Genomic DNA, 24447 nt, shown 5'->3' on the forward strand with positions numbered 1-24447 from the left:
GACAGAGCAGCCCTGGTGTTTGTGCTGCTGGCTCCTAACCAGCCGGTGCGAAATGGGGTGTGTGCCCAGACCCCCAAGGGCAGCTGGTTGAAATCTCAGCAGCTGGTTCAATACATTTGAACACATCAGTCCGTACTCAAGGGCTCTCCTAAGCTTCTGGAAGTGATGGGTTTCTACTGACATGCTCACCTTGTACTGTTAAATGAAAAGAGCAGAGCTCCAAGTGGTGGTAGTTCTTGTTCTTTCGGGGATGCAAGAATCACCCAGAATGTTTATCAAATGTGCACCTTCTCAGGATCTTCCTCAAGAGTCTGATAACTGTGGCCTTGGGGATGTTGCTTTTTTATCAAGCAGGGCAGGGGGTTTTGATGTGACTCGTCTTAGGACCAGAGTTCAGAAGCCCTGATTTGCAATATGACCCTGAGCCTTAAAATAAATCCATTCTCCCCCTCCTCTCTCCCACCTCTCCTTACCCTGCTTGCTCTCAGACATACTGTTAGCCATGCTGAGATTGCAGGTGATTCTTGTACACACCACTCTTGCCTTTATAATTATTTTCCTGGGGGGGACCCTATTTCACAACGACCTTGGGTACTTTTCTAATCACAGCAAACAATAAAGCTATTGTTATCATGAGAGTCTCTTCTTAGACAGAGACTCTCATGATACAGCCTTGAGACAGCCTTGTAGAAGTATTTGCTGCTTCCCCGCTGTCCCATTGCTGTCCTTAACTGAAAGAGAGAAAGAAGTAGCGTCACTTGAGCCTCAGACTCCTCATCTGTGAAATGGGAGAACAGCGCCTGCCTCGGCAGCTGGATAAGAATGATGGATGGGAAATATGTTAGTCAACTCTCCAAACCAGTGGTTCTCATGCCTGGCTGCCTGTTAACTTTTCCCGGTCCAAACCACTGATGCCTGTGTCCCACCCTACAAATTCAGATTCAGTTGGTCTGGATGGGCCCCAGGTGTTGGTAGTTTTTCAAGTTGTCCAAGTGATTCTACTTTGCAGACTGGGTAGCAAATCGCTGCTGTAATTGTTTCTCTACCTTGCATTCTCTCTTCCCCACCAACACATACTGACATTCAGGAGAGAGCTCTCCGCTTAGCAGATGATTAATAAATATATTTTAACTAAAGTTAAGACATGTGCTTGGCATAGTGACAATTGTTCTGTATTCAGGAATGCATGAAAACCCTGCCTTTGTGGAGACAGGTTCCTGCCTCAGCTGTGGCGGCCACTAGAGGGCGCCCTTGACTAGCCGGCGCTGGTCCGCTGGTCAGGTCAGTGCAGACCATGGAGCTCCCTCAGGAAGCCGCCTTCACTTCGTTGACCATGACCAGCAGCCATAGAGCCATGACAGGGAGTTGGGAGACCCCTGAACCGCAGGCTCGTTGGCATATCCCAGAAGTACCCCCAGGACCAGCTGACAGTGCTTCCCCAGTGTCCCTTCCCCTCCCAGGATGTCCCAGAGCTAGGACAGGCACACCCTCGCACAAGTCACGGGGTCTCAGCCATGCACATGCCCCCAGCCAGCCGGGCCTGGCTTAGGCACACAGCAAAGCCACGGTCAGTGCTGACTGACCCCAGCCATGTCTGGATGAAGAGCCCCAGAATTGACCCTTGCAAAGATGGCACCCAACTTAGGCCACTCTCTTCTGCTTCCCGTTCCACAAAGTAATCATTCAACAAACTACCTCTCATTCTAGACCTGAGCCTAAACTAATTCCTGCCTCCAGGTATTCATGGTCAAATAAAAACCGGGGAAACCCTTAAATAACTCTAACACAGAATGGCAACACCTGAGATCTGTGCCAAGTGCTCAGAGGTCAGGTCAGGAAATTCTTTACAGAGAAGGGAGCATTTGAGTTGGGTCTTGAAGCATGAGTAGGAGTACACTGAGCTGAGAAGAATGGAAGAGCATTACATGTCGGGGGAACAGCCCATGAGAAGTCACAGGTATTTCTGAGGGATGGTTCAGTATTGCATTTTTTTTGTTGTTTTTTGGTTGTTTTTTTTTGAGACAGAGTCTTACTCTGTTGCCTGGGCTAGAGTGCCGTGGCATCAGCCTAGCTCACAGCAACCTCAAACTCCTGGGCTCAAGCGATCCTCCTGCCTCAGCCTCCCAAGTAGCTGGGACTACAGGCATGTGCCACCATGCCCGGCTATATATATATATATATATATATATATATATATATTTTTTTTTTTTTTTTTTTTAGTTGGCCAATTAATTTCTTTCTATTTTTAGTAGAGATGAGGTCTCGTTCTTGCTCACGCTGATCTCGAACTCCTGAACTCAAACGATCCACCCGCCTCGGCCTCCCAGAGTGCTAGGATTACAGGTGTGAGCCACTGCGCCCAGCCCAGTATTGCATTCTTATTCACATTTTACATAAATGGACACTGAAGCTCAAGGCCTGCTGTTCAAGGTCACAGAGCTATAACTGACTTGAGACTGGAATTTGGGTCTTCTGGTTTTGGATCCTGTGTCCTTTCCACTACCCACCACCAGCTCTGTAGTGGAGGTTGGTCAGTTTCTGAGGATGGATTCTTACCTGTTAGAGTAGTGGTCTCTATGGGGGTTGGAGGGACATCCAAGGGATGGGGGATGCACAGAAGGGACTTTGACTGCAGCAGAGCCCATGCTCTGGGGCGCCCCGGCAGACAGCCATCTCTGGGGGCAGGCGCAGCAGAGCTGGGCAGATGGGTGGAGGTTCCAGATGCAGAACGCTATGGTCTTTGCACCTAGGATCACCATGGCAACAGGGGCATCACAGAGGGCCTGCCACGATGCCCTTCCAGGCCCTGTCTCAGCTGGGCAGGAAGAAAGGGACCCAGGTTGGCTGGGGGCAGAGGGCAGGGGGCCCCTGGGTGGGCCAGCCAGGCCTGGGGGCTCCCTCCAGGCTCTATGTAGGGCACCTGCCAGCCCACGTCTCTCTTGGGCCAACCATAGAACAAACAGGGCAGAGGCAAAGAGAGAAAAGGAGGGGCGTGGCACACCTGGACAGGACAGGGGAGGGGAGAGCCCGGAAGCAAGACAGACAACAGCACCTCTTCCCTGGGATCAGGCAGCCCTGATCCCTGAAGGGCTGGGTACACTCAACATTCACAGAGATGAACGCATGAGCTCTGGCCACTGCAGAAAGACTGCGAAACCGGGGGAGGCAGGGAGAAGCTGGGGTACACCTTTGTCCTGCTTTACCAAACCTAGTCCCACCAACGACAATGGAATAGCATGGAACAGGCCAGAGCCGGCCCAACTAGAGACACAAAGCAAGAGGATTTTACCACAGCTTGGGGAGAACACTGGGATCCCTGAGCTGCCTGTCCCCCATGGACTCTGCCCCGCTGAGGCCAGCAAGGTGAGGACTGACCCATGCATGTCCCGCCCCACCCAACCCCCCAGCTCAGAACTGGGGTTAAGGGGCAGAGGAGGAGGGGAGGAACACCACGGGTCAGGCTTCTAGAGAGCTGTGCCGGGCACCGGAGGACCTGGATGTCGTCACACGTTCACTACCTGTCAGTGGCCTCAGTGGCCTCATCTCAAATGGGTGTGAAGTTTGACATGCCCCCGAAAGAATGTTGATGGTTTTTCGTCCAAAGAAACTGAGGCATAGAGAAGGAAAATGACTTGCCTGAAGTCACAGAGAATTAGAGTTGGGACTGGGCAGTGACCGTGGGTCCCTGTCTCGGTCAGTGCAGTGTCTGTCCGCTGCTCCAGGCTGTTCCTAAAGTTCAGGTTCGCAGGCATGTGCTAATGCCAACCGTGCAAGGGAAAGAAGAGAAGAAGCAGCTCCTCCCACATGTTGAGCACTTAATGGGTGCGAGGCAGTGCAGTAAGTGCTTTTAAGAAACGGCGTCATCCAATCATCAGAACAAAGCCCCGGGGAATAGGAAGGGTGGACAGAGGTGCGGGAGGTTAGCACGAGGGCAGACCCCATGCGCAGTGAGCCATGTCGTATGTTAGGTGGACAGGATCACCCAGCAGGCCGCCTTAGCTGCCTTTTTCTGCCTCAGATACAGATTGGCTCAGCATAGCATGGGCTTCACAGAGCGCCCTGTCTCTACTAAAAATGGAAAAATTAGCCAGGTGTCACCTGTAGTCTCAGCTACTCGGGAGGCTGAGTCAGGAGGATCTCTTGAGCCCAGGAGTTGGAGATTGCAGTGAGCTATGATGATGACGCCACTGCACTCTACCCGGGGTGGCAAAGCGAAGACTCCATCTCAAAACAAACCAAAGAAACATTTTCTCCTATTCTGTTGGTTGTCTTTTCACTTTGTTCTTTGACATATAAAAGATTTCAATGACATTAGAAATTTCTAATGAATTGTAATGGATTTTGATCTTGCAAAATCCAAGATTATAAAGATTTAACCATATGTTTTCTTCTAAGAATCTCATAGCTTTAGCTATTTGACCTATTTTAAGTTAATTTGCATGCGTGGTCTGAGGTAAAGATCCTTCCTTCTTTTGCATGTGGATATTCAATTGTCCATGCACTGTTTGTTGAAAAGATTATTCTTTTCCTCAATGAATGGTCTTGGCACCCTTGTTGAAAATCAATCTATGATAGATGTGTGGGTTTATTTTTGGTCTCTCAATTCTATTCCATTGATCTATATGTCATCCTTGTACAAGCACTACACTGTTTTGATTATGTAACTATGTAGAAAATTTGAAATCAGGAGTGTGCATTCTCCAACTATGTTCTTTTTCAAGATTATTTTGGCTATTTGGGGTCCCTTAAAATTCCATATGAACTTTAGGATCACCTTGCCCATTTCTGCAAAAAAGGCAGTTGGAATTTTGGTAGAGATTACTTTGAGTCTATAGATCGCTTTGCAATTTTTACAATCTAATCTTCTATTTCTAATCTAATCTTCTATCTTTTCATTTGTTTAGGTCTTTAAGTTTATTCAACAATGTTTTGTAGTTTTGAGTGTACAAGTCATGCACCTCCTTGGTTAACAATATTCCTAAGTATTTTATTCTTTTTTTATGCTATTGTAAATGGAATTACTTTCTTAATTCCATTTTCAGATTATTCATTGCTATATTGGTATATAGAAATACCAAAAATACTGATTTTTGTATGTTGATCTTGTATCCTGCAACTTTGCTGAATTCGTTTACTAGCTGTAATAGTTTTTGTGTGGATTCTTTAGGCTTTCCTATATATAAGATTACGCCACCTGTGAATACAGTTTTACTTCTTCCTTTCCAGTTTGGATGCCTTGTATTTCTTTTTCTTGTGTAATTGCTGTTGCTAGTACTTCCAGTGAAATGTTGAAGTAGAACATGTAGAAGTAAAAAAAATAAAAAAAATAAAAAAAAAAAAGAACATGTAAAAGTAGAAGTGGCAAGGCCAGCTGTCCTGATCTTGTTCTGATCTTAGGAGGAAAGCTATCAGTTTTTCACCAATAAGTATGCTATTAACTGTGGATTTTCACAGATGCCCTTTAACAGGTTGAAGTTCCCTTCTATTCCCAGTTTTATGAGTATTTTGATCATGACAGGGTGTTGGTTTTGTCAACTTGCTTTTCTGCATCAACTGAGATGATCATATGGTTGTTTTCTTCAATCTAATAATGCGATATGTTACAGTAGGCCCCTCCGTATCTGTGGGTTCTGTATCTGTAGATTCAGCCAACCACAGACAGAAAGCATTAAAAAACATGGATGGTGGAACTCTTCAGTGGTACATCTTCAGTTCTCTACTGAACATGTACAGACTTTTTTCTTTGTCATTATGCCCTGAACAATAAAATATAAGAACTATTTACACAGCATTTACATTGTATTAGGTATTATAAGTAAAGTATACAAGAGGATGTGTGTAGGTTATAGGCAAAAACTATGACATTTTACTCACTCACTTATTTATTTATTTATTATTTTAGAAATGGGGCATGGCTGCATTGCTCAGGATGGCCTTGAACTCCTAGGCTCAAGCAATCCTCCTGCCTCAGTCTCTGGAGTAGCTGGGACTACAGGTGCCCACCACTGCACCTGGCGTATACCATTTTATACAAGGGACTTGGGCATCACAGATTTTGGTATTCGAGAGGAACCTGAAGCCAATTCCCCATGGTACATTGATTCATTTTCATGTTGAACCACCCTTGCTGGCATTTCCAGGATAAATCCCATGTCACCATGATGTATAATCTTTTTAATATGTTCTGGATTTGATTTGCTAGTATTCGGTTGAGGATATTTGCATCTATATTCACAAGGGATGTTGGTCTGTAGATTTCCTTCCTTGTGATCATTTTGTCTGGCTTCAGTTTCACGGCAATACTGGCACCACAGAATGAGTTAGAAGGCATACTCTATTTTTTGGATGAGTTTGAGAAGGATTTTTTATTCTTCTTTAAGTATTTGAGAATTCATCAGTGAAACAATTTTGTCCTTGTCTTTCTTTTTTTATTTTTAAAATTTTTTTATAGATTTAGTGAGTACAAGTGCAGTTTCATTACATGGATAAATGTAATGGTGCATAGTGGTGAAGTCTGGATTTTTAGTGTTAACATCACCCAAATAGTGTACATTGTACCCATTAAGTAATTTTTCATCCCTCACCCACTTTGACCCTCTCATTCTTCAGAGTCTCCAACGTCTGTTATCCCACTCTGCATATCCATGTGTCCATGTTATTTAGCTTCCACTTATAAGTGACGAGAACATACAGTATTTGACTTTCTGAGTTATTTCACTATAGATAATGGCCTCCAATTCCACCCATGTTGCTGCAGAAGACATGATTCATTCTTTTTTATAGCTGAGTAGTATTCCATGGTATATCCCATATTTCCTTACCCAGTCATCCACTGATGGACACTCAGGTTGATCCCATATCATTGCTATTGTGAATAGTGCTGTGATAAATATACAAGTGCACGTATCTTTTTGATACAATGACTTCTTTTACTTTGGGTAGATACCTTGTAATGGGACTGCTGGATCAAATGGTAGTTCTATTTTTAATTCTTCGAGAAATCTCCATACTGTTCTCCACAGAGGTTGTGCTAATTTACCTTCCCACCCACAGTGTATGAGCATTCCCTTTTCTCCACATCCTCACCAACATCTGTTATTTTTTGATTTTTAATAATATCTATTCTGACTAAAGATGAATCTCATTGTGGTTTTAATTTGCATTTTTCTAATGATGTTGTACACTTTTCATATGCTAGTTGGGCATTTGTATGGTTTCTTTTGAAAAATGTCTGTTCATGTCCTTTGCCCATTTTTTAAAGGGGTTATTTGTTTTGGTTTTTTGTTATTGTTGTTGTTATTATTGAGTTGAGTTCCTCGTAGATTCTTGATATTAGTCCTTTGGCAGATGCATAGTTTGCAAATGTTTTCTCCTGTTCTGTAGGTTGTCTGTTCACTCCATAAATTATTTCTTTGCTGTGTGGAAGCTTTTTAGCTTAATTAAGTCCCATTTGTCTATTTTGTTTTTGTTGCATTTGCTTTTTAGGTCCAGGAAAATTCTTTTCCTAGGTTTTCTCCTAGAATTTTTTATTGTTTCAGGTTCTATATTTAAGTCTTTAATCCATCTTCAGTTAATTTTCGTATTTGGTAGGAGATAGAGGTCTAATTTCATTCTTCTGTATATGATAGCCTTTTCTTCATTGGACGTTTTAAAATTATTGATTCCATCTTGTAGTTGAGGTCTATTCAGGTTTTCCATTATTTAAAGTCAAATTTGGTAGTTTGTGTATTTCTAGGAATTTGTCCATTTCTTCTAGGTTATTTAATCCATTAGTAACAATTGTTCATAGTATTCTCTTTTTTTTTTTTGAGACAGAGTCTTGCTTTGTTGCCCAGGCTAGAGTGAGTGCTGTGGCATCAGCCTAGCTCACAGCAACCTCAAACTCCTGGGGTCAAGCAATCCTGCTGCCTCAGCCTCCCGAGTAGCTGGGACTACAGGCATGTGCCACCATGACTGGCTAATTTTTCTACATATATTAGTTGGCCAATTAATTTCTTTCTATTTTTAGTAGAGACAGGGTCTCGCTCTTGCTCAGGCTGGTCTCGAACTCCTGACCTCAAGCAATCCGCCCACCTCGGCCTCCCAGAGTGCTAGGATTACAGATGTGAGCCCACCGCACCTGACCCATAGTATTCTCTTATAATCCTTTTTATATCTGAAGTTGGTAGTAATTTCCCTAATTTCATTCCTAATTTTAGTAATTTGAGTCTTCTTTTTTTTTCCTTTTTGAGACAGAGACTCACTGTGTTGCCCAGCTAGAGTGCCGTGGCGTCAGCCTAGCTCACAGCAACCTCAAACTCCTGGGCTCAAGCGATCCTCCTGCCTCAGCCTCCTGAATATCTGGGACTATAGGCACGTGCCATCATGCGTGGCTAATTGTTTCAATTTTTAGTAGAGATGGGAGGGGTGGGGTGCACATATGTCTTGCTCTGTCTCAGGCTGGTCTCAAACTCCTGACTTCAAATGATCCTCCCACCTCAGCTTCCCAGAGTGCTAGGATTACAGGTGTGAGCATGCCTGGCTTACAAGTGATTTTTGTATTAACATAATAGCTAATCTCTTTGCCAAACTCTCTTATTAATTATAATAATTTATGTATAGAGTCTTTTGGATTTGATATGTAGACAATCATATCATCTGTGAATAATGACAGTTCTGGTTGTTCTTTTCTGATTTTTATGTCTTAAATTTTTTTCTAGTCTTGTTGCACTGGCTACAGTCACCAGTATAATGTCATACAGAAAGCAATGAAAGCAGCCAAACCTTTCTCATTTCTGATTACATTTATTTATTCATTTATATAATCCAGCCCAAAATGTCATCATTTTTTATTTTTTTTTTTTATTTTTTTTTTTTTTGAGACAGAGTCTCACTTTGTTGTCCAGGCTAGAGTGAGTGCCGTGGCGTCAGCCTACCTCACAGCAACCTCAAACTCCTGGGCTCAAGCAATCCTCCTGCCTCAGCCTCTCCGAGTAGCTGGGACTACAGGCATGCGCCACCATGCCCGGCTAATTTTTTTATATATATATCAGTTGGCCAATTAATTTCTTTCTATTTTATAGTAGAGACGGGGTCTCGCTCTTGCTCAGGCTGGTTTTGAACTCCTGACCTTGAGCAATCCGCCCGCCTCGGCCTCCCAAGAGCTAGGATTACAGGCGTGAGCCACAGCGCCCGGCCATTTTTTATTTTAAAAGAATGTTTGTAGCATTTCACCACTAACAATGTTTTCTCTGGGGTTTTGGTGGATACTCTTTGTCATATTAATGAAGTTCTCTTTTATTCCCAGATTTCTAAATTGTTGTTGTTGTTTTAAATAAATTGGGATTGAATTTTATCAAATGCTTTTCCTCCATTTATTTGGATAATCATAATGTTTTCCTCCTTTAATCTGTTATAGTGGTGAACAACATTTAAAGATTTCCTAATGTTAAACCAAGCTTGAATTCTTGGTATGAAACACCATAAGCAGGTTGAGTTTATATTTTGTGCACTGGGTTCAGTTTGCTAATATTTCACTTAGAATATTTGCATCTATGTTTATGAGTGAGATTGGTTTATAATCTTCCTTTCTCATACTATCCTCACTGGGCTTTTTTTTTTTTTTTTTTCTTTTTTTGTGACAGAGTCTCGCTTTGTTGCCCAGGCTAGAGTGAGTGCTGTGGCATCAGCCTAGCTCACAGCAACCTCAATCTCCTGGGCTCAAGCAATCCTTCTGTCTCAGCCTCCCAAGTAGCTGGGACTACAGGCATGTGCCACCATGCCCGGCTAATTTTTTTTATATATATTAGTTGGCCAATTAATTTCTTTCTATTTATAGTAGAGACAGGGTCTCGCTCTTGCTCAGGCTGCTTTCGAACTCCTGACCTCAGCCCGCCTCGGCCTCCCAGAGTGCTAGGATTACAGGCGTGAGCCACCGCACCCGGCCTCTCACTGGGCTTCTTGCCTCACAGAATGGGCTGAAGTGCTCTTCTCCCTTTTTGAAATTAATTTTGATTTCTATCAAAGTAGCCACAAAATTTTAAAAGTCAGGCCAGGTGCAGCGGCTCATGCCTGTAATCCCAGCACTTTGGGAGGCCACGTTGGGAGGATTGCTTGAGCCCAGGAGTTTGAGACCAGTCTGAGCAAGAGAGACCCCATCTCCACACAAAAAAAATAGAAAAATCAGCCAGCTATGGTGGCTTGTGCCTATAATCCCAGCTACTTGAGAGGCTGAGGCAGGTGGATCTTTTGAGTCCATGAGTTTGAGGTTGCTGCGAGCTATGATGACACCACTGCACTCTAGCCCAGGTAACAGAGCGACACCCTGTCTCAAAAAAAATAAAAAATAAAAAAATAGGCCAGGTGCGGTGGCTCACGCCTGTAATCCTAGCACTCTGGGAGGCCAAGGCAGGCAGATTGCTCGAGGTCAGGAGTTAGAAATCAGCCTGAGCAAGAACGAGGCCCCGTCTCTACTATAAATAGAAACAAATTAATTGGCCATCTAAGAGAAATAGAAACTAGAAAACTAACTATAGAGAAAAAATTAGCCGGGCATGGTGGCGCATGCCTGTAGTCCCAGCCACTCGGGAGGCTGAGGCAGGAGGATTGCTTGAGCCCAGGAGATTGAAGTTGCTGTGAGCTAGGCTGATGCCACGGCACTCACTCTAGCCTGGGCAACAAATTGAGACTCTGTCTCAAAAAAAAGAAAAAATAGGCAAATAGTCACAAAAAGGTGTATAATAAAAGACAGCAATTTTCTGCTTCACCCCTCCATCCCCTCTTGCCTGCCTCTAGCTGTTCCTTCTGGGGTTTACACATTTTTGTATTTCTAAATAATATTAATAGCTTTTTGTTAATCAATTTAAGACATTATCTACTGACTTTCTATTTAGCAGAGGAGGATTTAATTCTCTGATACCACTGTCGGTTAAAACGATAGTCGTTAAATGAATATTTGACATTTACATTTTTATGACTACTCAATATTATTCATAGCTGAGCACTTCAGAAACTATGATTATATTTTCTAGTATCAGTTTTCCCTAAAGTTAATAATGCTCTTTTTAAAAATTGCTCAGTGTTCTTTGTGCCTTTTGCTAATCCTTCCCATACCTTCTATTATCTTCAATCACAGTAGTTAATCTATCAGTTGCAATGCTTTTCCTTGGAGCCACCCTTCTCTCTCTGGGCTGGTCGCTCCTTATGCTGCCACACGGCCATTGTCCTGGGACTTGGCTGTCACCCTTACAATAACCTTTCTCATTCTCCTGGGATTCCCTGTTTTCCTGGATCTTCTTTATTTCTTTTTTATGGCTTACACTTCTGTTTTGTTGGAGCACATCCTGTAACAGTTCATGAGTTCAAAATGGTGGTGCAGAGGTGAAAGCTATGGTGACAGCGACAGCCCTCAACGTACCCGTCTCTTGGTCTTCTGTTTTCCAATTTGTACCCATTGCCCTCTTTGCCTACACAGGATGGCAGGACGTGCCCTTATACCAACCTGAGGATTCCCTTCCCTTTGGTCCCGTGTTGAGTTAGGAAATTCTTCTGACCTATGTGTTTTTCTTTCTTGGCTCACCCCCACATTTTGTTGGAGTGCATACGTCTCAGTCCATTCCAGCTGCCATAAGAAAATACCTTAGACTGTGTAATTTATAAATAGTATAAATTTATTCCTTGCAGTTCTGGAGCTGGAAAGTCCAAGATCAAGGTGCCAGCAGGTTCAGGGGTGAGTAAGAACTTCCCAGTTTCAAGATGGCACCTTCTCATGGCATCCTCACATGGAGGAAGGACAATCACTGTACACTCACATAGCTGAAGGGCAAAAAGGGACTAGGGTGCTCCCTTCAACCTCTTTTTTTTTTTTTTTTTGAGACAGAGTCTCACTTTGTTGCCCAGGCTAGAGTGAGTGCCATGGCATCAACCTAGCTCACAGCAACCTCAAACTTCTGGGCTCAAGCAATCCTCCTGCCTCAGCCTCCCGAGTAGCTGGGACTACAGGCATGTGTCACCATGTCCGGCTAAGTTTTTCTATATATATTAGTTGGCCAATTAATTTCTTTCTATTTATAGTAGAGACGGGTCTCGCTCTTGCTCAGGCTGGTTTAGAACTCCTGACCTTGAGCAATCTGCCCGCGTTGGCCGGGATCCCAGAGTGCTAGTATTACAGGTGTGAGCCACCTTCAACCTCTTTTATGAGGTCACTAATCCCATTCACGAGGGTGGATCTCTTGTGACTTAATCACCCTGTAAAGGCCCCACTTCTTAATACTATCACATTGGTTATTGAACAGATATATTTTGGAGGACACATTGAGACCATAGCAGCATCTTTTAGCTGTTTCTGAGAAAAGAGCCTATTAGAGTTAAATTTTTTGAGACCCCGAAGAAATAAAAATTTATTTATTCTATCCTTATACGTGAATGACAGTTTGGGCGGCATAGAATTCTAGGTTGGAAATGATTTTCCTTCAGAATTTTGAAAGTGTTCTTTCATTGTCTTCTTGCTTCTACTGGGAAATCCAAATCCATTATGATTCCAGACCCTTTGCTGTGACTGTTTTTGTGTTTATGGAAGCTCATAAGATCTCTTTGTCTTAGTTTCCTGAAATCGTACACTGATATATCTTAGTGTTTTCATTGACTCTACCAGGCATTATTAGGTGGGCTTTTTTGATTTGAAAACTCATATACTTCAGTTTCAGGAAATAATCTTGAATGATTTAATATTTGATGCTTCATCCATTTCAGTTTCTTCTGTTCTTTCTAGAGTCCGTGTTATTCAGATACTGAACCTCCTACACTGTTCCTCTAATTTTATAATCTTTTCTGTATTTTTCATTTCTTTCTTTTTTGGGGGATATGCCTTCAACTTTGTCTTTCAACCCTTCTTCAGGGGTTTTCATTTCTGCCATCATGCTTTTAAGAAATATATTGTTTCCCAAGAGTTTTTATTGTTGTTGCTCTCTGAATGTTTCCTTTCAAAGGGCCGTGTTCTTATTTCATGAATGCAATATCTTCTTTTCTCTCCCGGAGGATATTTATTCTTGCTCCTCCTCCTCCTCCTCCTCTTCCTCCTTCCTGCAGACTCTCTGTTTCCTGCAAGTTGCTTTCTCCTGCTTGCTGGGTTCGGCTTCTCTAATGTTAGAGGTTCTCGTTAGTTGTCTGATGATCCTTGGTTGTCTGCTCATTGTCGAGAGACGGAGCTTCAAAGCTGATGGCAAAGCCCTCAGCATGTCGACTCTGAGCTTCACAGTATGGAGTTCTGGAGTATATCCACAGTATGGATATTTGTCGGGAGCGCTAGTCTTAGGTCTGTCTTCCTGGGCCGGTCAGAGTCTCACAGAGGGATTATCCAGAGGGTAAAGGTCAGGTTGCCTCCATCTTGGCAGCAAAATGAAAGAAGAGGGTTGGGGGGTCTCAGTGTTCAGCGCATGTGCAATCACTTAATCCCCTTAGCTACTGGCCCAAAGACCTGTTTACCATCCCAGAGAATAAATTCCCAGCCTTATGCCAGACTCAGACAGGGGCAGTTGCCCAGTGGCAGGATGTAGGCGAGGGATCTAGGGATCTATTTGCTCCTCAATTAGCTTTGATCTAGTGCCCTATGTTTTAGCTTTTGCTGCTGATGTCCGAGGTCTCTGTCGCTGCCAGTTTCTGATATTTTGCTTCCTTGATCTATCCATAATTGAGAGAGGTTTGTCGATACCTCTCACCGTACTGATAGATTTGTCTAACTTCCCCCTGTAGCTCTAATGATTTTTGCTTTAATATTTTTGGTCATTTTATTAGGCATGTATTGATTTAAAATTGTTATGGCTTTCTGGTGTATTTAACTTTTTTTCCTTAACATTGTCATCATTCTATTATTACTCCATAGTGACCAACCCTACCCCTAATGTTGTTTTTTGTCTTAAAGTTCCATTATTAATATAGGAATAATACCTTTCTTTTGGGATAACTTTTTCTTTCTTCTTTTTTTTTATAGCAGATGCTTCTAGTGTCTGTCATATGGGGTCACTTTTTCAACCTCAACCTTTCCCTATTCTTATGCTTAGGTGTGTCAGATATATCTTTTTTTTTTTTTTTTTTTACCATTTTAAAGTGTACAGTTTAGTGGTATTAAGTACATTTGCACTGTTGTGCAACCATCATCCACCTCCAGAACATTTTCATCTTCCCAAACTGAAACTCTGTACCTATTGACCAAATATTACCTCCCCTCCATCCTCTATTTTCTTTTTTTCTTTTGAGATGGAGTCTTGCTGTCACCCTGGCTAGAGTGCTAGATATTTGCTAAGTGTTCACTTCTATTTTCTATGCACACTGCTGTCCATTTTTGTTTTTTTTTTTTTTTTTTGAGACAGAGTTTCACTCTATTGCCCGGGCTAGAGTGCGTGCCATGGCATCAGCCTAGCTCACAGCAACCTCAAACTCCTGGGCTCAAGCAATCCTCCTGCCTAAGCCTCCCGAGTAGCTGGGACCACAGACACAAGTCACCATGCCTGGCTAATTTTTTCTATATATTTTTAGTTGGCCAATTAATTTCTTTCTATTTTTAGTAGAGATGGGGTCTCCGTCTTGCTCAGGGTGGTTTTGAATTCCTGACCTTGAACAATCCACCTGCCTCAGTCTCCCAGAGTGCTAGGATTACAGGCGTGAGCCACCACGCCCGGCCACTGCTATCCATTTAGTCTTCCAAAAGCAGGGCTCTGATCACTTCACTTCCCTGTTCAAAAATGTTTATTCTAAAGGCTCCACAGAGATAGTGAGATGGTTAAACATTTTTATTCTAAAGGCTCCAAGGAGAAGGTGAGGTGGTTAAAGTCCAAATTCTTTAACTTGGCCTCCAAGGCATTTGGGATTCAGCCTGAGGCCACCTGTCCAGCCTTTTTGTTCCTGAGCTCGGGGCAAGTGAAGGGTTTGCTTCTCCCTGTGTTCTGCTCTTCCCCCTGCCAATCCTTTGTCCCGGTTGCTCTGCATAGAATTCCCGGCCTCCATTTCTACATAGATATTTAAATCCTGTTTATTCTTCAAGGCCTACTTTCTCTAAAAAGCCTCAACTTACCCTTCCTCCTGAGAGAGTAAACAGTGGAGGGATAAGAAAATGGGTTTTGTAGTCAGACTCAGATTAAAATCTGAGTTCTTTGTTAGCCGTTGGCCAAACCCTTTAACCTTTCCAAATCTCAGTTTTCTCTTCTTTAAAATGGGAACAGAAAGCAATGAAGGACCACATCGGGTGGGTGCAAGGGTGAACTGAGTCTGATTTTGCGTGTAAAGATCCCAGCATTGGCTGGGTGCAGTGGCTCACACCTGTAATCCTAGCACTCTGGGAGTCCGAGGCGGGTGGATTGATTGAGGTCAGGAGTTCGAGACTAGCCTGAGCAAAAGTGAGACCCCATCTCTACTAAAAATAGAAAGAAATTAATTGGACAACTAAAAATATATAGAAAAAAATTAGCGGGGCATGGTGGCGCATGCCTGTAGTCCCAGCTACAGCTACACCATGGCACTCACTCTAGCCTGGGCAACAGAGTGAGAATCTGTCTCAAAACAAAACAAAAAAGTCCCAGCATAGTCCCCAACACACCCCATTCTGCCATCTGTCTGGGGGGTCACCAGCTGCCAGGGAGTCCCACCTTCCCCCAACACTAGTCATGTCTTCCCCCAAGGTTTCCCATGGGCTCACTAATCCCACAGGTGGCCGAGCTTTCCTACTGAGGGGATGGGAGTGGGCAAACAGGTTTATCCTCTAGGAACTCAGCCCAGGCCCCCAGGCACCTTGCTGGGACTCGCACACCCATCTGGGCCCAAAGGAATCCCCTTCTTCCTTCCTTCTTCATTTGAGTTTTGTAGCTGGGACATGTGTGCATCCAAGGGGGGCCACTAGCAGCCCCACTCCTTGCCATCAGCACCCCACGATACGGTGATGAGCCAAACGGAGCAGAGACAATCCTCCTGACTTGAAGGTGGGTAAACTGAGGCTCAAGCTAGCTTCCATAGTTGAGTCTAGAACTTGTGTGTCTTTGGAGCCAGAGAAGGGAATTACTCAAGAGGCTCCGGGACGCCTGGGCAGCTGTGGTAGGGAACTGGGGGAGCCCTGGCCCCAGAACAGGAACCAGGCCAGGATCCTGGCTGTTAGGGCCTCCACACCCTGTCCACAAGCGGGTCAATGCCCCTCTCCCCGAGGCTGGTGGGAAGCTCAGTGTCTGTGTTTGCTTTGGGAACCTACCTTGTGAGTAGATTATCTTGCCTCCATCATTTGGGGAAGGAGCAAGGATGAGGCTTCCCTGGCTGGGATGCGTGCCTGCATCTCTGGGGCTGAGGGCGAGGGCAGGGACTTCCTGGATAGTGAGAAGAGCAAGCTTGGCACCAGGAAGCCTGGGCTGCGGTCCAGCTCTGCACCCCGCTTGCTGTGCCTCCTGGGGCAAGCGCCTGCCCCCTGTGGATCCCCATTGCCCTGTGCATACAAGGGGAAAGTTCTCTGTCATGGGATGTTTGTGTTCTCAAACTGCTGCCTGGGCCCAGCCCTTGCCTGAGCCCAGACTGCCCCGGGGCCTGACTTCACCGGCTTGGCTTGGCCAGACCAAATCTCTGACAACACCCGGAGCTGTCTCCACACCCTCTGTCCTGCCCTTCCCCGAGGGGCCAGGGCCTGGTCTGGGGGGCGGGTGGGGAGCCTCCAAGCTCAACGTGACCTCTTGCGTTTCTTCCTCTCTCCCTGGAGCCAAAGCCAGCATCCTCTCCTCCCGCCCTCTTGAAATCTGAGCTCTGTGATCCAGGGAGGACTCTGGCTGCAAAACATTCCATCCAGTTGTCCAAACACCGCACAGCTGGCTGGCGGGAGGGAGGGGCGGCCAGAGCCGCTTTGGGGAGCCCTGGGGCTGTTTTCATGAAAATCGGGGAGTCCTCACTCTGAGGGCCAGCTCTGGCTGGCCCGAGGGGGTTCACAGGATTGAGGGCACAAAGGAAGACCCACTCACACACACCCCTTCCTGGGGCCTGCCCAAGGCCCCTGCTGCGGAAGACCCGGCTGCCAGGTGTGCTGTGCGGCGGGCCAGCCTGTGGCAGGGGTGGCTGGGCAGCAGCCCGCAGGCGGGCCGGAGGGTGGTGGTCTTGTGACCCTCCCCTCGTGACTGATCCTGCCTGGGCTGGGCGGCAGGGGAAGGGCAGGCAGGAATGACGCTGAGACAGCAAGCGTCTCAAGGGGAGGTGGCTTCGGGCTGCAGCTTTTCCTGACAAGCAGGCCCAGACCGGGCTGCCTCTTGGGTGAGTTTCCGAGCCTCAGTTTCCTCATACGCAAGAGGAGAGGATTGGGAGTTTTTTCCAGCTCTGGTTTTTCTAAGAAGCCACAGCCAAGGACAAGGTCCTCATGGCTCCCATCCAGCCCAGGCTGTGTTTAAATGTCCGGAAAGTAACACATCTCTCTCTACATACAGTCCCCAGCAACTCTGACTCGGTTTCCCCCCGCTGGGGTGGCTGGCCAGGGCTTGGCAGGGAGGGCCCAACTCCCACACACTTCGCCGCCCCCCAGGCTGAGCGCCTTCCCCTCCTGCCATGTTGGGGTGATGGCGAGACCCCCCCTTCACACATCCTGTTTTCCATTAATTGTTTCCAGGTGGGCCTCGAGGTTGCCGGGCAGAGGGCAGAGGAAGGTGGGGGCACGGGAGAATTCAGCAGGGGGATCGGAGAGGAGCAAAAACAGGAAGGGGGTGGGAGCAGGCCACGGAAAATTCGCTGCCAGGAGAGGGAGGCCGGCATCTGGTTCGCATTAGGCTGAGAGCTTTGAAGCCCAAAGCCGAGTGGGAGATATTGTTATCCGGCCGCTCAGCCGGCAGGGTGTGAGGAACTGGCGGCTTCTTCCCAGCAAGGACTCAGAGGCTGAGGGGAAAGAAGAGGGAAGTCGAGGGAGAAGGGAATAGGAAACTCTGCTTTCAGTCTACACTGTGGCCGACGCTTCTCAAAGGTTATCTTCTTTGCCATTCACTACTTCACAGGGGAGAATGATCCCATTTTACAGATGAGGGAATTGAGTCCCAGAGCGGTTAAGTGACTTGCCCAGGGTCACACAGCCAGGGAACGGCAGAACTAGGATTAGAATTCAGGCCGCATGAGACAGGGTGGCACATTGAAACCATGTCACAGGTGGATTGAGGCTGACCATGTGCCGGGCAAGGGGGCAAGCCAGCCTCTGCCCACAGAGTCACCCAGTTCTTGTGGGAGTGTCTGACAGTTCCATGGGGCATCTGTCATGACTCCTGTGTCTGAGGGACCAGCAGAAAGCAATCCACAGGGGGCTTCCTGGAGGAGAGGGTAGGAGCAAAAGAGAAATTCGTCAGTAGGAGTGAGGAGTGGGATGGGGTGGAGGTCCCAGGAAGAGGGGATGGTGTGGTTCAGCGCATGTCCAGGCAATGGCAGCTGTTAGCATCCATTTTACAGCTGGAGAAACTGAGGCAGAGAGAGGCTGACATGCGCAAAGGTTCACAGTCTGAAGTGGGATTGAATCCAGCCTGGCTGACTCTAGGCCTGTAATCCTAACTGCCACACTCAGTTGTCCCTCGGCAGGGGTGGCTAGAAGTTCTAAGGGGATACTGAGGCCTGGGGCCTCACAGCCAGCTATGAGAGGGCAGGGCTGGACAGGCTCTCTCCCGCACCAGTCTGGTGGGGAGGGACAGGCAGGCCCAGCGTGGGCCCGGGTGAAGCCTGGGGCCTCAGACCCCCCACCCCTCCTCAGGATGTCTCACCCCCCCTGGCCCAGGGCCCAGAGAGGAGGGCCCCACTGTCTTCTGCTGTCCGATGAGCCACCGGAGTTAATAATTACGGGGTTTAAGGGGATGAGGCCTGTCTGGGAGGTGCCTCCCTCCAGCGCCTGCTCCTGGGAGATAGCAAAGGTTAGCGCGAGGCTCAGCCTGGGGGTGGGGAGAAGGCTTCTGCCACCTGCCCTCCTGGTAGTCTCCAGAGGCCCCCGCATCGGACTGGTCCCCCAAGCATGGACTCCCCTGAGGAGCCCGCCAGGTGCCCTGCCCGCGGGACGTGCCCCGTGTTCCTGGCCATGAGCTCAGGGACTGTCTGCTATGCGCCATCAGGCCTGTGCCCTGCACTAGAGAGGAACTTGGGAGAGGAGCCCTGGGGCACAGACAGGTGAGCTAGGGCTCTGGGGGCGGAGGGGAGGGGAACCCTGCCACTCTGCAGGACTCCGCGTGAGGAGGGGGTGTGAGAAGCCTATCTCAGTACAGGGGACTGGCAAGGAGCTATGAGGAACTTCCAGAACCTCCTACAGGGTCAGTACCTGGGGGTGGCTCCGATTGTTTTGTCCAACTTGGTGGTTGTACAGAGGTGGAGACCAAAGCTCAGAGACGGCAAAACACTTGTCCTGAGTCACACAGGGAGCTGCGGACAGACTAAAGTCCAGAATCAGGGCCTGGGTCATCCATGCTGACACGGTCTCCTGCTCCACATCTGCCTTCAGCCAAGGGTCTGTGGTCCAGGCTGGGAGGTGGGGATGGGATGACAGGAGGGGACAGAGGGAGGGAGGGTGGGGACAGCAGTGGCTAGTGGGCAGAAGACTGTCTTTTATTTCTTCCTCCCCACCTGCTGGGCCAGGCATCTAGTAGGTGCCCAGCCACCTGACTGCACCCAGCTGCGGCTGCCAGCGAGGCCTCTGGTTGCTGGGAAGTCTTTTTGCAAAACTGGTGTGTGGGGACTCACCCCTGGCTGTGGGGTATTAGGCGGGTTCCTTAACTTCTCTGAGCCCACCCTTATCAGCTGGGGCGCAGGCTTGCCTGTGCTTGGGGTGGCAGCCCTCCCAGGCTGAGGACTCTTCCTCTGGGGCCGCAGCCCTGAGCTGATGCCTCCTCCACACTTTATCTCCCCCTGGTCCGGGTGGCCTCAACTTGTCTCCTGTCTCAGCTTGTGAAGCCTTGGAGGGCAAAGGCCCTTTCCTGGGCTTTCTTTTTGCCATATTCTCCTCCTTCCCCTAAATGGTGAATAGAACAAGAGGCAGGAAGACAGCAATTACTCAAGATTTACTTGGTGAAGGATTCAAGTCAACAAACATATGTTGACATCTGCTTTGGGTGGGCCAGATCCTGAGCTGGGCTGAGTTGGGTAGGGGAACACAGCTCCAAGGAGGAGCTGGTTCCTGCCCTCTGGAAGCCCTAGTCATGGAAACAACTGCCCTGAAGGATGAAGGGCAGGGGAGGCCTGGACTGAATGATTCTGGAAAGTTGGAAGGGATGCCATAGAGGGCTGTTCAGGTTGTTCACTGCACAAGGGAGGTAGCAAGGCATGAAATCCAGCCTGGCCTCCACTCACCAAGTCTTATACTTTGGTGTGAGCTGTGCCCACGTGAGAAAGGAGCACTGTGTTCTATTTTGAACAAAGGCATCATTCACTTGGCAAGGTGTGCCATAGGCAAGCAGTGGCTCTGGAAGTAGAGGCTGTGTGCCTCCCCCCATCCGCCATACTGGAGCCCCAGGAGGGCAGAGCCTGTCTGTGCAGTTTCCCTCTGGGTCACCACCCTGGCATGGCCCATATCATGCTCAGATGGGGTGGCTGAATGAAAGAACGAGTGAATGAACTGTGTCCCCACATGAAGATCTAACAAACTCAAGCCCGGGGCCCCGGAGTAGGTCAGCCTGGAAGAGCAGTGCTCAGAGTTCTGGTGGCATCTGGAAGGGGAAATAGCTTCCCCCATAGCCCACTCCTCCCGCAGGCAGGGTGGCCCCGCCGGCCCCAGGGTGGTGCTGCAGGCCCTGGGGAGGCGGGTTCTGCTCTCACCCCATCCAGGCTCAGCTGAAATTGAGGCCAGTGGTCAGAGCTCATGCTAGGCGGGACAGAGGGACTGGGGGACAGGTAGACCAGAGGTCTGGGATTCAGGGAAAGGTTTTACAGAGGACATGGGACCGGAAAGGTGTGTGAGGGTGTGCTGGGGGTGAGGGTGGCGTTCTCTAGCGGGCAGACGCCCGGCAAAGGCAAGGATGGGCCCTGTGTTCAGAGGCAGGAGGCTGGGTGCTGAGAGTGGGGCCGAGGTGGCTGCTCCCTGGGGACAAACACTCCGAGAGCAGGACTCGGAAAACTTGTTTCGGGGCCTGCCCCCACCCGGCTTCCCAGCAGGCAGGATGTTGCAGGGGCAGCCAGGGAGCACAGAGCCCAGGGAAGGAGCACCTGGCTCCGGGCCAGGTGAGGGGGTGGGAGAGGTCAGCTGGCCTGCGTGCAGTCTGTGTGAGAATCAGAGAGCTGAAAGCCTGGGAGCCATTGTAGGTTCTAGAGCAGGGGTGGCCGGGCGGGCGGGCCGGCGGGTGACTGGAGGGAGGGCACCCGCGGGACAGTCTGAGAGCCGCGCTGGCTGCGGGATGCTGGCGAGCGGGTTCCTCCCCCACCGGCCGGCTCACTGTCCCCGCGCGGCCGGCGGAGGGGCGGGGCCGGGCGCGTGTCCTCGGGCCGCCCCTCGCCACGTGACCCGCAAGGGCAGGGTCGGCGCCGGGCCGGGGGCGGCGAGCTCGACCCGCACAGACCCACCGGGCGGCGGGCAGGCTGACAGGCGGCGGGCAGCCGGCCGGGGCGGAGTCGCGGCGGGCGGGGACGCGGCGCGGGGCGCGCAGGGAGGACGCGGCGGCGGCGCGGGGAGCGGACGCCCGGGCGCCCGAGGCGCCGGGATGTGGAGCGGGTAGGTCCGCGCGCTCGCCGTCCCGCGCCGGGTCTGGGCCGCGCCGCCTCCCGGGGCGGGAGGGTGGGGGTCCCGCGGCGTCTGCGCCCCACGCGGCGTGCGGCCGAGGGCGCGGGCGCGCCGGGGACATGGCGGGACACCCGGGCGGGGGCGGCGGGTCCGTCCCGCGGTGGGGAGCGCGAAGGCGGGCGCTGACCGTCCCGCCGTGACAGCGCCAACCCCGGCTCAGCCGGCGCGCGAGTGAGAAGAGGTGTGGGGCGGGGAGTCCGCGCGCCAGAGCGAACCTGGGGGCGCCTCTGGAGGAGGGGCCCCCGCCCCCGCCCCAGCTGGAGGAACTCCTGGAAAGCCGTGCAGTTGGGAAAGGGGCTGGGTCTCTGCCAAGGTCGCTCCGAGTTTTTGGCAGAACCTCCCTGTGGGGGCTCCGGGTGTGGGTGGGACCTCTCTGCATCCTGGAGCGCGGCAGCACAGACTCCGGTCCTGGGTCCGGGGCCCCAGTACCCGCGTCTGTGCAGGCCGTTGGTTCTCAGAGGAGCTTCCAGTTCCCGGCCAGGCTGATGTGGGGCCGCTGCCCTGTGCGTGCAGGAAGGTTGTGGGCTCTTCCCAGAGTTGGGCGAGCACTTCCTCTTCCCCACGGCCTGGAAAGACAAGGTCCTGGAGGAAATGTGGCCAGAGTGGGTGGTGGGTTGTATTCCTGTAAAGAACTGGGCCAGATGGGTGGTCCCAGGACCCAACTACTTCCCTTCCCTCACAGGGGCAGGGAAGTAGTGAGCGAAGCCCCCCCCCCCCCCCCCCGGGGGTCAAACTGGGAGCATCTCACTCCGTTGCACCTGGCAGAGCTGGGGCCCAGATACTAGGGTGGAATGAGGCTTCATTCCCAGCAGGGGTGCTGAGAGGGTGGGCTTCTGGTAGGGGTGATGCTGGAGTGGCTTGAGCCTCTTAAAGGGAGAGTTAAGGTGGATTTGCCCTGGGGGGAAGGAGGCTGGGCTCCGGGAGAAAGTGGTTGAAGTGGGTTTGTGCTGCCTGGAGAGGTTGGGGCAATCTTGCCTGTGATGTGGGGTGGGGAGGTGTGGAGTGAGAGGTGGGGGGAATTAAATGCATTTGAGGGGCAGCCTGGGCTGCAGGAGGCTTGTGACCCCTTGTGTTGGGAGGACCCAGGCAAAACACAGCCACGGAGTTGCTGTGTGACCTTGAGTGTATGGCCTCCCTCTCTGGGCCTCTAGATGAAGTGGTCTGTGGGGTGGGAGTGATCCCTGCCTAGTGAATGCCCTTCCCTGGAGGCACCCAGGCCAGGGCCGGGCAGAGCTGGGAGCCACCGCTAGATGGATGCTCACTTCAAGGAGTCAGAGACTCGAGGTCCTGGGTAAGGGCCCCAGTCCAGCCTCCCTGCCACAGCCCCAGGACCCTCTGGATGGACCTGGCTGCCAAGCTGACCCCACATAACCTCAATATGGCTCACTTCCCATAGTACCTCTGGATCCCCCAAGGCCTAGCTGGGTGCCAAGCACACAGTCAATACTTCATACATGCAGATGGAAAGGATGAGGGGCAGTGAAGAGCTGGACATTTAAGGGGTGAGAGGCAGAGTTTTGGGATTTCCTTGAGCACTACATTTTATGGACCCCTCATTTGGATGTGGAGGCAGGGATTAAGGGACCAGGGGCCAGGCTGCCAGCACCCCTTGGGGGCCTGGTGTCCCAGGAGCTCACTCAGATCCCAGCAGCAGGTGGGAGGGACCTTGCTCAGAGTCATACTTGCCCAGGTAACTCTGACTCAGCTGCTTGTGCTTGTGACCCCCAGGAGCTCATGACAGCTCTGGGCAGGTGTAGACTTGGTCTGTTGATCGTAGACTAGGAGTCTGAGATTAGGAGTTGGTGACCTTGGCCAGGCTATTGATGTTTCTGGGGCTTGGTTTCCTCACCTGTAAAATGAACTGAGAGCTCTCTCTTGGGTGGCTGTGCTCTGTTAATGTCGATCCTAGCCCCGGCCCCAAGCTGCTCTCCTGGGGGTGGGTGGCAGTAGCAGCTCAGCTGGACCCTCCTCCCTGGGACTCCCAAGCATGGGCCCTGAACTCTGAACACAGAGGCAGCTCCAGTCTGACTTTAAGGTGCCCCCGACTCCAAACTGGGCTGCTCCCCTCCCCATCCCCCACAGTGTCACATGTCCATAGTCTTGGGTGCCAAGCATGCTTCAAGGTGATGGGGTAAGGACAGCATTGTGGGTACTTCTGCATCTAACCCAGCGCTGGGCACTTGGGACTTGGTCAGCAGAGGCCAGAGTTTCCCACATGATGCAGGTGCAGCAGCCCTGCGTCTCAGTTTTCCCATCTGAGAGATGGGGCTGATCATACCTATCTCTAGGGAAGGCCAGTCTCAGATGGCCTGCCCAGGACTGAGATGAGACCACCTTAGCCTCCCAGGGGTTGGGGACTGTGTCTTTGCAGCAAGCAGGATGTGGGGGGCTCCAGGGCTGCAGGTGCCATTGACTTACTGGCTGGCTGTGTGATCTGGAGCAAATCATTTAACTGCTCTGATCCTTGGCTACTCTAAGGGATGTGGACCTGGGAGCTCCTGCCTGCAGACTCTGAAATATGGCCTGGGGCCTCCAGGGCCAGGCAGGGAGTCTTCCGCATTGCAGAAGGGTTGTACAGTCCTCACTGTCACTGCCTCCTGGAAGCGCTCCAAGATCTGTCTACACTAACCTCTCCACAGGTGGGGGTATCTTCTACTGTTGCTCAGTCAGCACATTTATGTGTGGGCACAGACTCTCATTAGAGTCCTGCATGTCCTGGACTCTCCCAGCCT

General features: G+C 49.7%; 1 protein-coding gene across 3 annotated transcripts in view; it reads left to right on the forward strand.

Annotated features, from left to right (window-relative positions):
- Positions 1-2798: 2798 nt before the first annotated feature.
- Positions 2799-24447, forward strand: part of RAB3IL1 (RAB3A interacting protein like 1) — a 36540-nt gene continuing 14891 nt past the window's right edge. Inside the window, exon 1 of one of the 3 annotated variants that reach the window (XM_076001826.1) lies at positions 2799-3363. In XM_076001826.1, coding sequence (XP_075857941.1) covers positions 3335-3363 — 29 coding nt within the window. In that variant the 5' untranslated portion in view covers positions 2799-3334. Of the gene's footprint in view, positions 3364-18870; positions 19120-21468; positions 21647-24447 lie in introns of those variants that run through there. The other 2 variants (XM_076001824.1, XM_012778259.3) reach the window with 2 other exon arrangements.

The sequence above is a fragment of the Microcebus murinus genome, chromosome 4 (genome assembly GCF_040939455.1).
Source record: "Microcebus murinus isolate Inina chromosome 4, M.murinus_Inina_mat1.0, whole genome shotgun sequence".
Lineage (NCBI taxonomy): Eukaryota > Metazoa > Chordata > Mammalia > Primates > Cheirogaleidae > Microcebus > Microcebus murinus.